The sequence below is a fragment of the Thermobia domestica genome, chromosome 6 (genome assembly GCF_964235325.1).
Source record: "Thermobia domestica chromosome 6, izTheDome1.hap1.1, whole genome shotgun sequence".
NCBI classification, from domain to species: Eukaryota; Metazoa; Arthropoda; class Insecta; order Zygentoma; family Lepismatidae; genus Thermobia; species Thermobia domestica.
In genome coordinates, this window is record NC_137459.1 from 140,036,632 (window position 1) to 140,050,107 (window position 13,476).

At 34.0% G+C, this 13,476-nt stretch overlaps 1 protein-coding gene across 2 annotated transcripts in view; it reads right to left on the minus strand.

Moving 5' to 3' along the window:
• LOC145688242 (cell adhesion molecule Dscam2-like) overlaps positions 1–13,476 on the minus strand; it is an 802,178-nt gene that overhangs the window by 58,438 nt on the left and 730,264 nt on the right. For both annotated transcript variants that reach the window (XM_081762176.1, XM_081762175.1), the window contains exons 18-19: positions 9,673–9,842; positions 3,490–3,636 (exon numbers count right to left, since the gene is read on the minus strand). In XM_081762176.1, the coding sequence (XP_081618302.1) occupies positions 3,490–3,636; positions 9,673–9,842 (317 nt within the window). The remainder of the gene's footprint in view (positions 1–3,489; positions 3,637–9,672; positions 9,843–13,476) is intronic.

Sequence of the window (13,476 nt, forward strand, 5' to 3'; positions counted from 1 at the left end):
ATTTTTTTTTTAAAGTATTTATTTATTTATTTTTGTTATTTTTTTTTCTTCATGAAACGTGTTTTCTTAACATCAATGTATTAAAGTAGTAATATCATTTTTTTTTTTTAATTAAAAATAGTGAACAATAGTAGCACCAGAGTTAATTGTCCAGAGAATGCTGAAAAAAAAAATTGTAGGCGGATTTCATAATACTGATTTTTAAACTTATATTTAGTCGTGTCTTCTTCTATGTAGTAACTTATATGAGTAACTACATGGTTGTTTTTCTTATTAGAAACAGTAACTTACCGATTGCATATAGTTATAGATTTTCTACTTTAATGAATAAAATTCCAACTCGCTACTAGTATGTCAGAATGGAATGTAAAACTATTTTAGCTAATACCATTTTCATTTGACAATTATTTTTGGAAAACGGTGCAGAGAGAGCTGTGGATTAAATGTAAGGAGGTACAAGATCTCCTTCGTTCCTCATCTATTAAAGCGTCCGTACTTTTTATTGTGATACGGAAATCAATTGTGCTCCATACAAGCTATGAAATTACCTCACAAATGCACATGTGCTAGTGTCTATACCAGAATTAGAAATCAATGTTCAACTTCTTCCTCCTAACTAAGTTTAATCCCTCTTCATAATTTTCTTCTGCTATCGATACTTAAAAATGATTTCTTCAATGTTTGTTTATTCTTCATTTGATTGTATACATATATAAATATCTTACCACTCGAAATCGTTTACCTTATGTGCATTTTAACTGTAGTATGTTATTGTCAAGAACTAACAAATACATCTCTATGAAAAGAAGAGTTCCAAATTCTCTTACATAGACAAACATATATACGTTACTTTGCTAATATAATATTTGACTTAGGTAGAGTTCTGAGCATAAAATATTTCAATTGAAATATTGCAAATGAAATATTTCAGGTCTTTGAAATATTTCGAAATGAACTGACTGAAACCAGTAACAGCAATGCAGAGATTGTTCAAAATCCTACTAGTGATAGTCACTGCTAAATTACGTGATCAGTGGGGCCTCAATCTGTTTTCCATGCAATTAAATCGAATTCCTCAGGATTAGGAAGTCATTCAGTTTCAACAACAACTACCAAGGCATTTACTGGACCAAGACCGGAGTTGGAAATGCTTCCACCATCTGGTCAACACAAGCTCATTCTTCAAAGGTAAATAACATCGTTTGTGGACCAAATAGATGACAAAACTAAGATATGCATAAATTATGCTATAAACTATAAATTAAGAAATGTTTCAAATTTCAATAATGCTTCAAAATCAACAACTAAAAGTAGACATGGTCTATAATGCCAATGGCTAAAACGCCAGACTTCAGAAAACCTTTTCTTACAATGAATGATAGTTCAAATGTCAATGAAGTAGCTATGTCTATTTTTAGTTGTTGATTTTGAAACATTATTTAAGTTTGAAGCGTTAGGTAGATAGCTACGTAGGGTGACCACCTCTCCGGGTTTCAACACCTTACCTCCGGGCTCCTGGTTTTGGAACGATTTCCAAGGTTGTATCCAGGTTGTATTGGTTGTAGCATTTTTTTTTTAACATTTATTCACATATTAATGCCGATAAATAACTATTAAAAATTGTTCTGTCACTATGTTATTATTCTGTCCAAAATCCGAATAGTTAAAGAAATATATACCATGTTATTGTATGAGAAAATTTTATCATTATTTAGTTGTATTTTGAAGTTAATTACTATGATTATTGTTTTGTACACATATTGTTATCAATATAAAAGTATGAATAGTGTATTACTTGTATTAATACGGAGCTTTGTGTCTCCTCTGCATAAAAAAAACGTTGTCAGGTAAGCCATACTCCGCTTTCTTTGTTTTTTTAAATCTCCGGGTGAAATATTTCAACGAAATATTTAAATTAAAAAGAAATCTTGAAATTATCCATCTCTAGACTTAAGTAAATTGAACTTTTACAGTTTAATACGAGGGGCATACTGAAAGTCATGAGCAATATTTTTTCACAACTGTAATCTTTATTTGTAAGTGAAACGAAATATATCATCTCAATCTACAAAACTTTCTTTTATTTCTCCAAATAGTCTCCGTTTTTTGCACACATTTTCCTCATCGTTCTGCAAGTTTGAAAATACCCTTGCAATAGAATTCCGTTCCAGCTGCCCGTAGACACTGACGTACTGCTTGCCAAATATCCTCCAGTGTTTCGTAGCGATGGCCTCGCATCTCTTCCTTCACAAAACCGAAAAGATGGTAGTCGGAGGGTGCCATGTTGGGGCTGTAGGGAGAATGTGAAAGTGTTTCCCAATCCAATCTCCTGATCTGCTCCGCAGTGGCAAGTGCTGCATGTGAACGCGCGTTATCCTGGTGGAGGATGATCTTTCCAGGGCGTTTATCACGCAAGACACGACGGAGCTTCAAAAATATCTGGATGTAGCGAGCAGGATTTATGGTTTGTTCAGGCTCAAAAAAGTCAAACAGAATGCAACCCTGTGCATCCCAGAAGACACTCCCCATAACTTTCCCTACCGATTGCACTGTCTTCTCTTCTTCTTCGGTGGCGAATTCAAGTGGTGCCATTCCATACTCTGTTGTTTTGTTTAAGGTTCATAATGATTACCTGAAACAGCTTTCATCTCCAGTCACAATACTCGTCAAAAGTCATCACCTTCATGTTGAAATCTCTGAAGAAAGGTTTGGCCAATGGTTAGTCTCTAACGTTTGCGGTCCTCGGTTAATAAACGTGGGACCCAACGGGTACAAACTTTCCGATAACCTAAGCTGTGAATCATTTCTTGCACTGCATTATGTCCAACACCAAGTTTTGCAGCGATTTCATTCACAGTGATACGCCTATCTCCCCTAATCAGCTCAGCAACCCTTACCTTGTTGCGTTTCGTAGAGGCAGTTCGAGGGCGCCCGCTGCGAGGCTCATCTTCGATATTCGTGTATCCATTCTTAAAATGCTTCACTCGCCTTCTAACACTGCTGGCACCCACGCACACATCTCCATAGGTACGCCGCAGTCTGCGGTGAATTTCAGAAGCAGATTGGTCCTCTTTAACAATGAATTCAATCATGCTGTCGAAACGAAACATCGCTGCCCACCATTTTGGAAATCCTCTCTGTGGTCACTGCTAGGAACAAACAGTATCAAAGTTTGGAAATAAATAAAGAAATAAAGAAATAAAGAAAGGTCTGCAGATTGAGATGATATACTTGGTTTCATTTACGGTTGTGAAAACATGTTGCTCGCGACTTTCAGTATGTCCCTCGTATATACTCATGGATAGAAACACCTTACAAACTTAGGTAAAGAATTTTATAGTTCACTTTGAAAGATTTTCTATTTTGTAGCATTATTAAATAAGTTTAAATCACTAGTGTATATGACTTTAAACTCAAAATTGATGTAACACATGTACTATACAGCAGTAGACAACCTTAGACTGTACAAGGTAATACGGAAGGTCATACCTTCAAACGAATCCACACTCTCCCAGAATAGCTTGTAACCTCTGAGGATGCCATGTATTTCGCTATCCGGGGGTTTATTCCAGGTAACCTGTAAACTTTGTGGGGTTAACGCAGCACAAAGTATATCACGAGGAGGAGCACTTGGAACTGAAATAATTAAGAAATTGGGTATGTTAATAGAGACTAAAATACATTTATTCCTAATTGTAAATTTATGACTGTATGATGTAACTCATAAATTATATTTGTTATTCTGTCCAAAATGTCTAGTTTCAGACATCAAAAATTAAAAATCATTGGTTGATTGTAATAATCTATTACATGTGCATACATTTAATGTTAGAAATATTTAATAAGTGTTAATTCCAGATTTCTCACAATACATGAACGTGTTTTTTTATTATTAATAATTTCTATAAGGTATATAATATGTAATTAACTCGGTTTTATATTCGTTTATTCTGCTATACGAATTAACGAAAATGCTTTAAGAAAGTAAAAGAAGTGAAAGGAAAAGGAAGATACGGTGATTGGTCTTGAAAAGTAGTGAAGATAAGGATGGGAGCAAGATTTTTAGGTAAATGGCATGAACGAAATGATTTTTTCTTTCTTTTTTATAACTTTCTATCATGGTTTGAAACATACTGGACGGATTTTAATCAAAATTTCATTCTTTATTACAGTTTCGCACTGCATATAGGCTACGTATCAAATTTTCATTCCAGGAATCTAAGTAAAAATGTAGAAAAAATGCAAAAAAAAAAAAAAAAAAAAAAAAGGAAAGAAAAAAAATCTCAGTGAAAATCATGGAAAAAATCTTTGAAATGAAATCTTTAGTTTTACGTCCCACGGCTATGCCGGTTAGGCTAAAGGAGACGGTGATTATGAGAAATGAATGAAATGGTGGAATGAATAAAGTGGGAGGAAACGGGAATGAAAATCATGGAGTATTAGCATTTGAAGTATATTGGCATTATATAGGAACTTTCCCAGGATTTTTCATACATGTTGGAAATTTTATACAGGGCGACCGGAGTTGAGTTGATTTTGAGTTTAACGTCCCGTTCAGCAGTTAGGCTATATGAGATGTGGACCTACTGATTAACGTGGAATCCGAACCACATGAGCTTCTGCCTGGAATCGAACCCGTGTCTTCAACGCTAAAGGCCGTAAACTAACCGCTTAGCCACGAAGGAGCTCCCCAAGGAGACTGGAGAGGAGTTGAATTAAATATGGCGGATTCAAGAGAAGGGAGGGAAGTTTTATCAAACAGTTAAATGTATGGGTACAAAATTTGGCATTAAAATATTTTCCCAAGTACAGAATATGAACGTATCATTCACTTGAATTAGATTTTTTTTTTTTTTTTTTTAATTTGTTGGTGACACTTTTGTTCCGAGGAGTTCCAAATTACAAGAACATTTTGACTTGGAGAATAAATATGAGTGTTATGATATTGGGGAAGTCCTTCCTACTTCTAATTATGAATTCTAATTTAAAACATCATGAATAACATTTCGATGTAATTATATAACGTTAGTTTTGGATTAAGTGTAACACCTAAATCTTTAGTTGTAATAGATCTACTTATAGAAGTATTACTCAACCTATAATCATATTTAAGGATATTTTTGCTTCTGCTGAACGCTAATACGCTATGTTTCTTTACGTTTACTCCAAGTTTATTGACTGAACACCAGTTCGCAGTACTCTCTAAGTCGTGTTGTAAATTAATATAATCATGCACGGATTTTATTTTGGCATATATTTTGAGGTCATCCACGAACAATAATCCTTCACTGTTGGGTATGTGATCCGAAAGATCGGTGATAAAGAATAGAAATAGTAAAGGAGCTAGGTTCGAGCCTGTGAAACACATAATAATGCAAAATACTCGTCTAACTTAAATTCTTTATAAAGAACTGTATGCTTACATACACTTATGCATAATGATAAGATTTTAGTAAAAGCTGAAGAAAAATAATAACTATTTAGTTTTTTTAACAGTATTTTATGACTACTCTGTCAAAGGCTTCTTCAAGGTCAATATATATTACGTCAACTTGCATCCCATCATCTAAAGAATTAGCTCAAAAGTCGGTAACTATTGCTAGATTAGTTGTTGTTGATTTATGAATAACAAAGCCATGTTCATAAGACGAAATTACTGGTTCAACATAATTAAATAATCCTTTTATACAAAATGTATTCCAATACTTTCGAAAAAGAATATAAACTTGATATAGCCCTAAAATTAATAATTTCATGTTTATTATTGGATTTAGGTACAGGAAACACTAAGAGGATTTTCATTTATTAGAGAAAGTACATACATTAATGAAGAGATTGAAAGCAATTCATAGGGTATATTTAAATATGTCAACACAATTCTTGATTATATACGAGGGTATTCCATCAAAGTCTACAGCTTTTTTAGACCTTTAAGTTTTTGATTCCCATTTTAATTTCGTGTAAATGAATTTTATTAACATACAGCTTTCCTATAATTTCATTCTCGTTACTTGATAAAATGTTTACCATAGTCGCACTCAATCTGATGAACAGGACACAAACACAGAGGAGAAGTAATGAGCAAAGGTATAAGCTATTTCGTCATTATGATGAAGGCTCATCCTTTAAACTCCAATGTGCACCCAGGGAGATGTTTAGCTCTATTTTTTAAGTAGTTCCAAAGTTCTTTAGGATTATTCTTGATATTTTCCTTCCAATTTTAGATTAATTAATGCTACTTTGATGTATTTCTTAATGTCCTTACGTAATTCGTTTATTTTCTATAGAAATTAATTGAATTGGTAAATTTATATTCACTATGACTCTTCGCTTTCGTTTTGAGTAATTTCCATTGTAAACCAGCAAGGATATTATGATGTGAGAGGTGAAATATTTCTATCAAATACGTTATAGATAATATCATTAAAAATATGTATATGCTACGGTAAAGATAAAATACTATTATCATGTGGTTCCTTCGAACCGTTCCAAATTTTAATACAAATAAAGTAAGAATAGCTCATTTGCTGTCATGGATTTTAAAAATTACACCCCAAAGGTTTGGAGAAAGGGAGACCACTAATTGTGAAGATGCACAAGAAGGATATATATTATAGGTTATTGAAGTTTGGCCTTGGAGTAGGAGAGCTCCATAACTATAGTGAATTAGAACTCTTGTCAACGATGTTTTTTCCAGTCAACAAACAAATGTTTTAATATATACGAGATGCGTCGAAAAAGTATCGAACCTTATTTTTCCCAATGAAGCGCAGAAGATCTTCTACAGGTAAAAGGTCAGGTGAGAGTTGACATTCATGCGCAGTCGTGAATTTTTTCCTGCCCGTAGAAAACGTCAGTCGCTAGCAGTCGGCTAACGACTGAAGAGGTGTAGTGAGCGGTCGTCGGATTTCACTCATTTGTAAAATGACAGAAAAACTTGAACAGCTATATTGTATCAAATTTTGCCAAAAGCTTGGCGATACCCAAGCGAAAAAAAAAAAAAAAAAAATCGCAAGATTCAACAGGCTTTCGGGGACGATGCCATGAGCACCTAATGTATAAAGGAGTTGAGTTGATTTTAGTTTAGCGTCCCTTTCAGCAGCGAGGCTATATGAGACGTGGACCTACTGATTAACGTGGAATCCGAACCACATGAGCTCCCGCCGGGAATCGAACCCGGGTCTCCCATCATGTATAAAGGAGTGGTACAACCGCTTCAAAGATGGCCGAACATCAGTGGACAGTGAACCATGTTCAGGTAGTCCCTCAACAAGCCGGAACAACAATGCCATTGAGCAAGTGCGGATTATGGTTTTGCAGGACCGTCGTATCCAAGTCCGAGAAATTGCAAACGATATAGGCAGTGGCATATTTAGGGGGATGGCTATCGGGCTCAATATCCCCCCCCCCCGAAATATTTTTTTATATGCAAAACTTCATTAAAATTTGTCGGCAAACAAAAGGAAAAATATAGGACATATTCACGTGTTGTGTTGTGCATAGCCCCCCCCCGCAACAAAATTCTAAATACTCTACTGCATATAGGGGTACGCATCGGATCCGTACATTCAATTTTGAACGGGAATTTGGCATGAGGAGAGTGTCCACGAAATTTGTACCGAAGCTGCTAACAATGGAGCTCATTCTGCCCATATGATTCAGGTTTTCATCGCTAAACACAACATCCCTGTATGTAGTCAGGCTTCCTACATACCCAACATGATTCCTTGTGACTTGTGGTTATTTCTCAAGCTGAAAATGCCACTAAAATGGGCCAGATTTGAATCAAGAGAAGACATCATGTGGAATACGACGGTACGGTTGTTTGCTCACCATTCCAAAAACTACGTTCCACAAGTAGTCTCAACAACGGCGGGGGCGCTGGGAGAAGTGTGTACATTACCAAGGAGACTACTTTGAAGGGGAATAGTGTTTCAGATTTCCAAACCAGTAAAAATATTTTTGTCAACTAAAGGTTCGATATTTTTTGAACACACCTCGTAATTCAAATGTTCTAAATTAATTTTATAGCCGGAAGGGAAATGGGGACTTCAGCTAGTATATAAATGACATTAGTTAAAAAAGTCAACTTCTATATAACATTTTATTTTTAGGAAAACCCCAGGATAAATGCATAAATAATTATTATCGACTTATATTTTATTAGCGTGAGGAAATGTTAAAAAAAAAATGACTAAGGAATGGTTGAAAGTCGAAACATACAGAATTAACAATCTACTGGCAGCAATTTAAATCACCTCGTGTTATGCTCAGGATAGCCACTATAATTTGGAAGCGTGCCCAGTGAATATGATAGTCCATAATATGTGGCTCAAATTACAGTTTAACGGTCATTATACGTCCATATCCTGAAGTGGGTTCAGTGGAAAAAAAAAGTTATATACATAGTATCACACGGTTAAAGACCACATACACTGGCAATGCATTAATAATCCGTTAAGAGATAAACGGATAAATGCCACCTTAACGGTGTCTATCTATAGCCAATATCCTATGTATGTTTCTGCAACACATAGCGAGAGCATTTACCTCGATTTTGAATTTCATTTGATTAGAGTTTAGCGTGTCGTTCGTCAGCGGGATCATATGTATAAGACATGAACATATAGCTTAGCGCGGGCTCGAAACTACAGGAGTTCCTGCCGAGAAACGAACGCAGATCTTCCATGCCAAAGGCGTGTACGTTATCCACATAGCCACGAGGGAACAATTACCTCGACTAAGTTCGCTAATGAAGTCAATCCGTTAATGTATTAAGAGATAACGGTAACTTTAACAGTACCTATTTGTAACCCATGTTCCATAAATTTGAGAATTTTGTTTATTTATTTGCAATATATACCTTAAGCAATAACCTCGACTGAGTTAGTTAATGAAATCAATCTATTAAAGTAATAACGGATAACGACGACTAATGGTGGCTATCTGTAGCCAATATCCCATACATGTAAACGAATGTTTGAATTCTGTTTTTGTAATACATAATTACAGTGATTGTCTTGGCCGAGTTCGTTAATGGAGTCAATCCGTTACAGGTAACGACGACTTCAGCAGTGCCTATCTATATCCCATATACCATACATGTAAGCAAATTTTTAAATTCTGTTTGTTTTTGCAGTAGACAGAGCGATTGCTTCGGCCGAATTCGTTAGTGGAGACAACCCTTTAATATATTAACGGGTAAGGGCAAATTTAAAGGTGGCTATCTCTATCCCATACATGTAAGCATTTTGTTACAACAAATAGCTAGGGCAATTATCTCAGCCGAGTTCGTCAATAGAATCAATACCTTAACTTCTTAACAAATAACGGTGACTAACGGTGTCAATCCATACCTCATACATGGAAATACTTCGCAAGATCGTCTTTACTGTCTTTATTATACTCTATTCCTAGAATATTATCACTTAACATCATTGATATAGAATTAAAACGTAAAATAAGTGAACAAATCAGCTCGAAACTTCCAGACTAGTGAGTTTGGTGAAATAGAACCACTTTTCTAGAATGAATCAAGTTCGTAATTCTATACTTTATAAGTAATCATTGCAACTGATATAGTAATGTCCTAACGTTTACAAATTCAATCTATTGTCACAGGAATTTTAGATCAAAAATAAAATAATAAAATTCAACGAAAATAGTTCTTACCATCTTCAAGCGTTACAGCTTCCACTGGATCCGAAAGGGGACCCGTCCCCATAGAATTATAGGCCTGAATAACTACTGTGTATCTGGTAAATTTCTTCAGGTCTGTAAGCAGGCATTCTCCACCTTGATTATATCTTCCTTCAACAGGAACGAACATATACTGTTCTGAACTGCAAAATAACCAATCATATAGAGATATGTTTATCTACTTATGACATTATAGATAAGTATAAAGATACATATATAGTATTCTTTTTAATTTTACATTTTGAATAGCAACCTAATAAACAAATTTCATATATAATTTCACATATAATATTTTTTAAAAAATAATTTCAAAGTTAAAGAAGTATCAAAGTCAATTCCACGAATATTATATAAACCAGTACTACAGACGTCATGTGGTTCAGCCATGTATTAATAAGACAGCATGTATTTTGTTATTATTGTGTATCCATTATTGTGTTATTATTGTGTGTAGTTATTATATGTTTATTTATCTTTTAACTTTAAATAATAAGACCATTATCAATGAACACTAAAAACTTTAAAATGACAAGCGCTCTCGTCAATACTTCATCAGATAGGAAAAATAAGCAATAAAAAGAGTGCATAAAAAAAAGAAAAATTGAAGGCTTCAGTTGGACACCATATTGAAACGAGATGTCGTGTAATATTGTTGTAACTAGCCTGAAAGTAGGAGTAGTTCAGTGATGAAAGACGTACAGATACTGTTGAACGTGAAAAAAAAGTACTTGCTTTATTTTAAAGCTCTATTTTCCCCACTAGAATACTATTTAAAAAACACGAATGCACTGTTTCTGTGCTTATTGAAGATAGATTTTCATGTTGCTTTACTGGCATTCAGTTCAGAATTTTATTTTAATGTCCAATGTTTTCTAAATTATGTTTAATGTTAAAATTATTAAATACAAACGGTTAGCGTACGCGCCTTTGGCGCGGGAGACCCGGGTTCGATTCCCGGCCGGAGCTCATATGGTTCGGATTCCACGTTAATCAGTGGGTCTACGTCTCATATAGCCTCGCTGCTGAAAAGGGACGTTAAACTCAAAATCAACTCCAAAAATTATTAAATACATAATTTCATTTCTACCAAGAAAAATACAGGCAATATTTGTGAAGAAGCTATGAACCAGAATATTTTACCTGTTTTTCCTTAACAAAAGGAGTATATTTCAACATTTAAACAAACGAATTGATAATGATAACAAAAATGCCAGTATAAAAATATTAAATATATAAATTGACAAACAGATAAACTATTCCTAATTAAAAATTGTAAATTATCATTTCATTCGTGAAAATATTTATTTTAAAATATAATTATTCATATTGCTTCTGTTGATGACATTATCTTTTTTTTTTTTTAGTTAGAAATAAGAATAAAATTACTTGAAGAAATGGAGAACCGCAAAATATTTCCTACCGTGTTGGCTGCAACGCTTAATATATATGATATCCGATCTTCGCACGGGGAGATTAGTTTCACAGGAAAGATTTTTAAACCTCTTTCCTTCATTATGGTACGCATTTCATTTAATGTTAATTATAAATTCCTAAGGATGCTATATTCTTGGCATAAATTTTGAATCCCCTACCCCCTTAGGATATGCTGCTTAATCAATGTGACATGATTATAATCTTGAGGCAGGAGTTAGCAATGTTCCAAGATCTATTTCAAATGAGTACACCGTTATCAGTGATACGATCACGAGCATCAGACATCACCATCTATTTCAATGTGTCGAAAAAATAAAATAAAATAATAATAATAATAATAATAATAATAATAATAATAATAATAATAATAATAATAATAATAATAATAATAATAATAATAATAATAATAATAATAATAAAAATAAAAATAAAAATAATAATAATAATAACTCGTCTACATAAATCAGAATTTTGGAGAATACTCGGTCATGTGTCCCTTTATTTGTAATGAGAAGTTTGTATACAGATTTTAATGTTTCTAACTTAAGGGTCTCATGAGATACTTTGTTTCTCGCATTAATCTTGAACCTCATACTCATTTAGGATACACCCTTTAATCAAAGTGGTGATTGGATACCAGCTCGTGGTAGATATTAAATATGTTTCGAAATGTGTTTCAACATTTTCAGCCGTTTTCTCGCTTTATGATCATAAACAACAGACGTGGAGAGAAAGAAAATAATAGAAAATCTCTCTTTCCACTTAAAACGGGAATTTTTAAAAACGCTGGGACACGTATCCGCTCACTTCTAGTGAGGAGTTTGTATGCCGAGTTTCATCTTCCTAACATCAGGCATGTTTGTGGTATTCAATCCTGGACAAAACATTTGAATCTTCATTAACTGCTTTAGCGTAAGTATTTCATTAAAAAAAAAAAAAAAAGCATTGCTCTTGTAACAAAAAGGGCTTTTTTTGTCCAAATCTCACTTTTCTAGATATAATAATATGGCCTGAATTTGAAGTCAATAAAACACTTCCATATAATCATATATATTTCCCCCTTTTCAGAATCAGAATATTCGAAAACGCTGAAATACGTGTTTCCCTTATTTTTAATTAAGATTTTATGTAACAAATTTCACATCTCCAAGTTATGCGAATTCTTTCGTTCAGCATTCTTTTCAATAATAATATTACAATGGGAAATAGTAATATTACAAAAGTTGTTCCCTTACCCTCTTTACAAATGGAATTTTCGCAGACGATAAATACTTATGTATTTATTTTGTTTATTTAACAGTTTATAAACTAATTTTTACATCTTCAACTTAGTGAGAGTAGGAGAAGGTGACATATAAAAATGATTGAAAACGACAGTTACTAGTGTTGAATTCATAGTTGTCGGGGTTGCTGAGATTAATAGTCATACTTTAGACGCCATTTACGTCCAAGTTAAGTCACTACTAGGGAAAAAGGCGACATTTAAATGTAATCGGAAACGGACAATGTTAGGGCCGAATCCTCTGGGCCCTTAAGTTGATTGCTGACAGTTCCGAAGCCCTTTAGGTCCAACTTCAGCCCTCACTAGGGGCAATATCCCTAACACCTGGGGGGAATGGGAGCGGTGATATATAAAAATAATGGAAAATGACCAATATTAGCGTCGAAACCATAGTTTTCGGGGTCACTAAGATAAAAAAAAGCGATACTCCAGATGCCGTTTGAGTCCAGCCCCTATAAGCACCTCTGGAAGGGAGGAAATGGTAACATGTAAAAATAATCTGAAAATGCCAATATAGGGTCGAATTCATAGTTTTTGAGGCCCCTAAGTTAATTGGTGACCGCTCTGATGAACTTCAAGTACAAATTCAGACCTCCAGTGAGAGGGGATAACTCAAAAAAAAAAAAAAAAATAAATAAATAAATTAAATAATAATAATAATAATTATAAATAAATAAATACATAAATAAATAAAAAGATCGAAAACTTCCGTTATTAATTCCGAATCCGTTATTTTCTGTGTCCGCCATATGAATAGTGTCACTCTAGATATCACTTAAGTCGAAGTTGAGTCCCTATTATGACCCTTGTGGGGAAAATGGTGACACGTAAAAGTAATCGCAAACGACTGATATTAATTTCGAATCCATAGTTTTCGGGGTTACTAAGTTAATGGGTGAAAGCCTCGATGCTGTTTAAATCCAATTTCAGTCTTCAGTGGAAGCAAGACCCCTAGGACCCCTAGAAAGGGTGGGAAGTACGGTACGTGTAAAAATAATAAAAATAATGACCTATTTGTGTCGAATCCACAATTTTTGAAGTCTCTTAGATGAATAAAGACA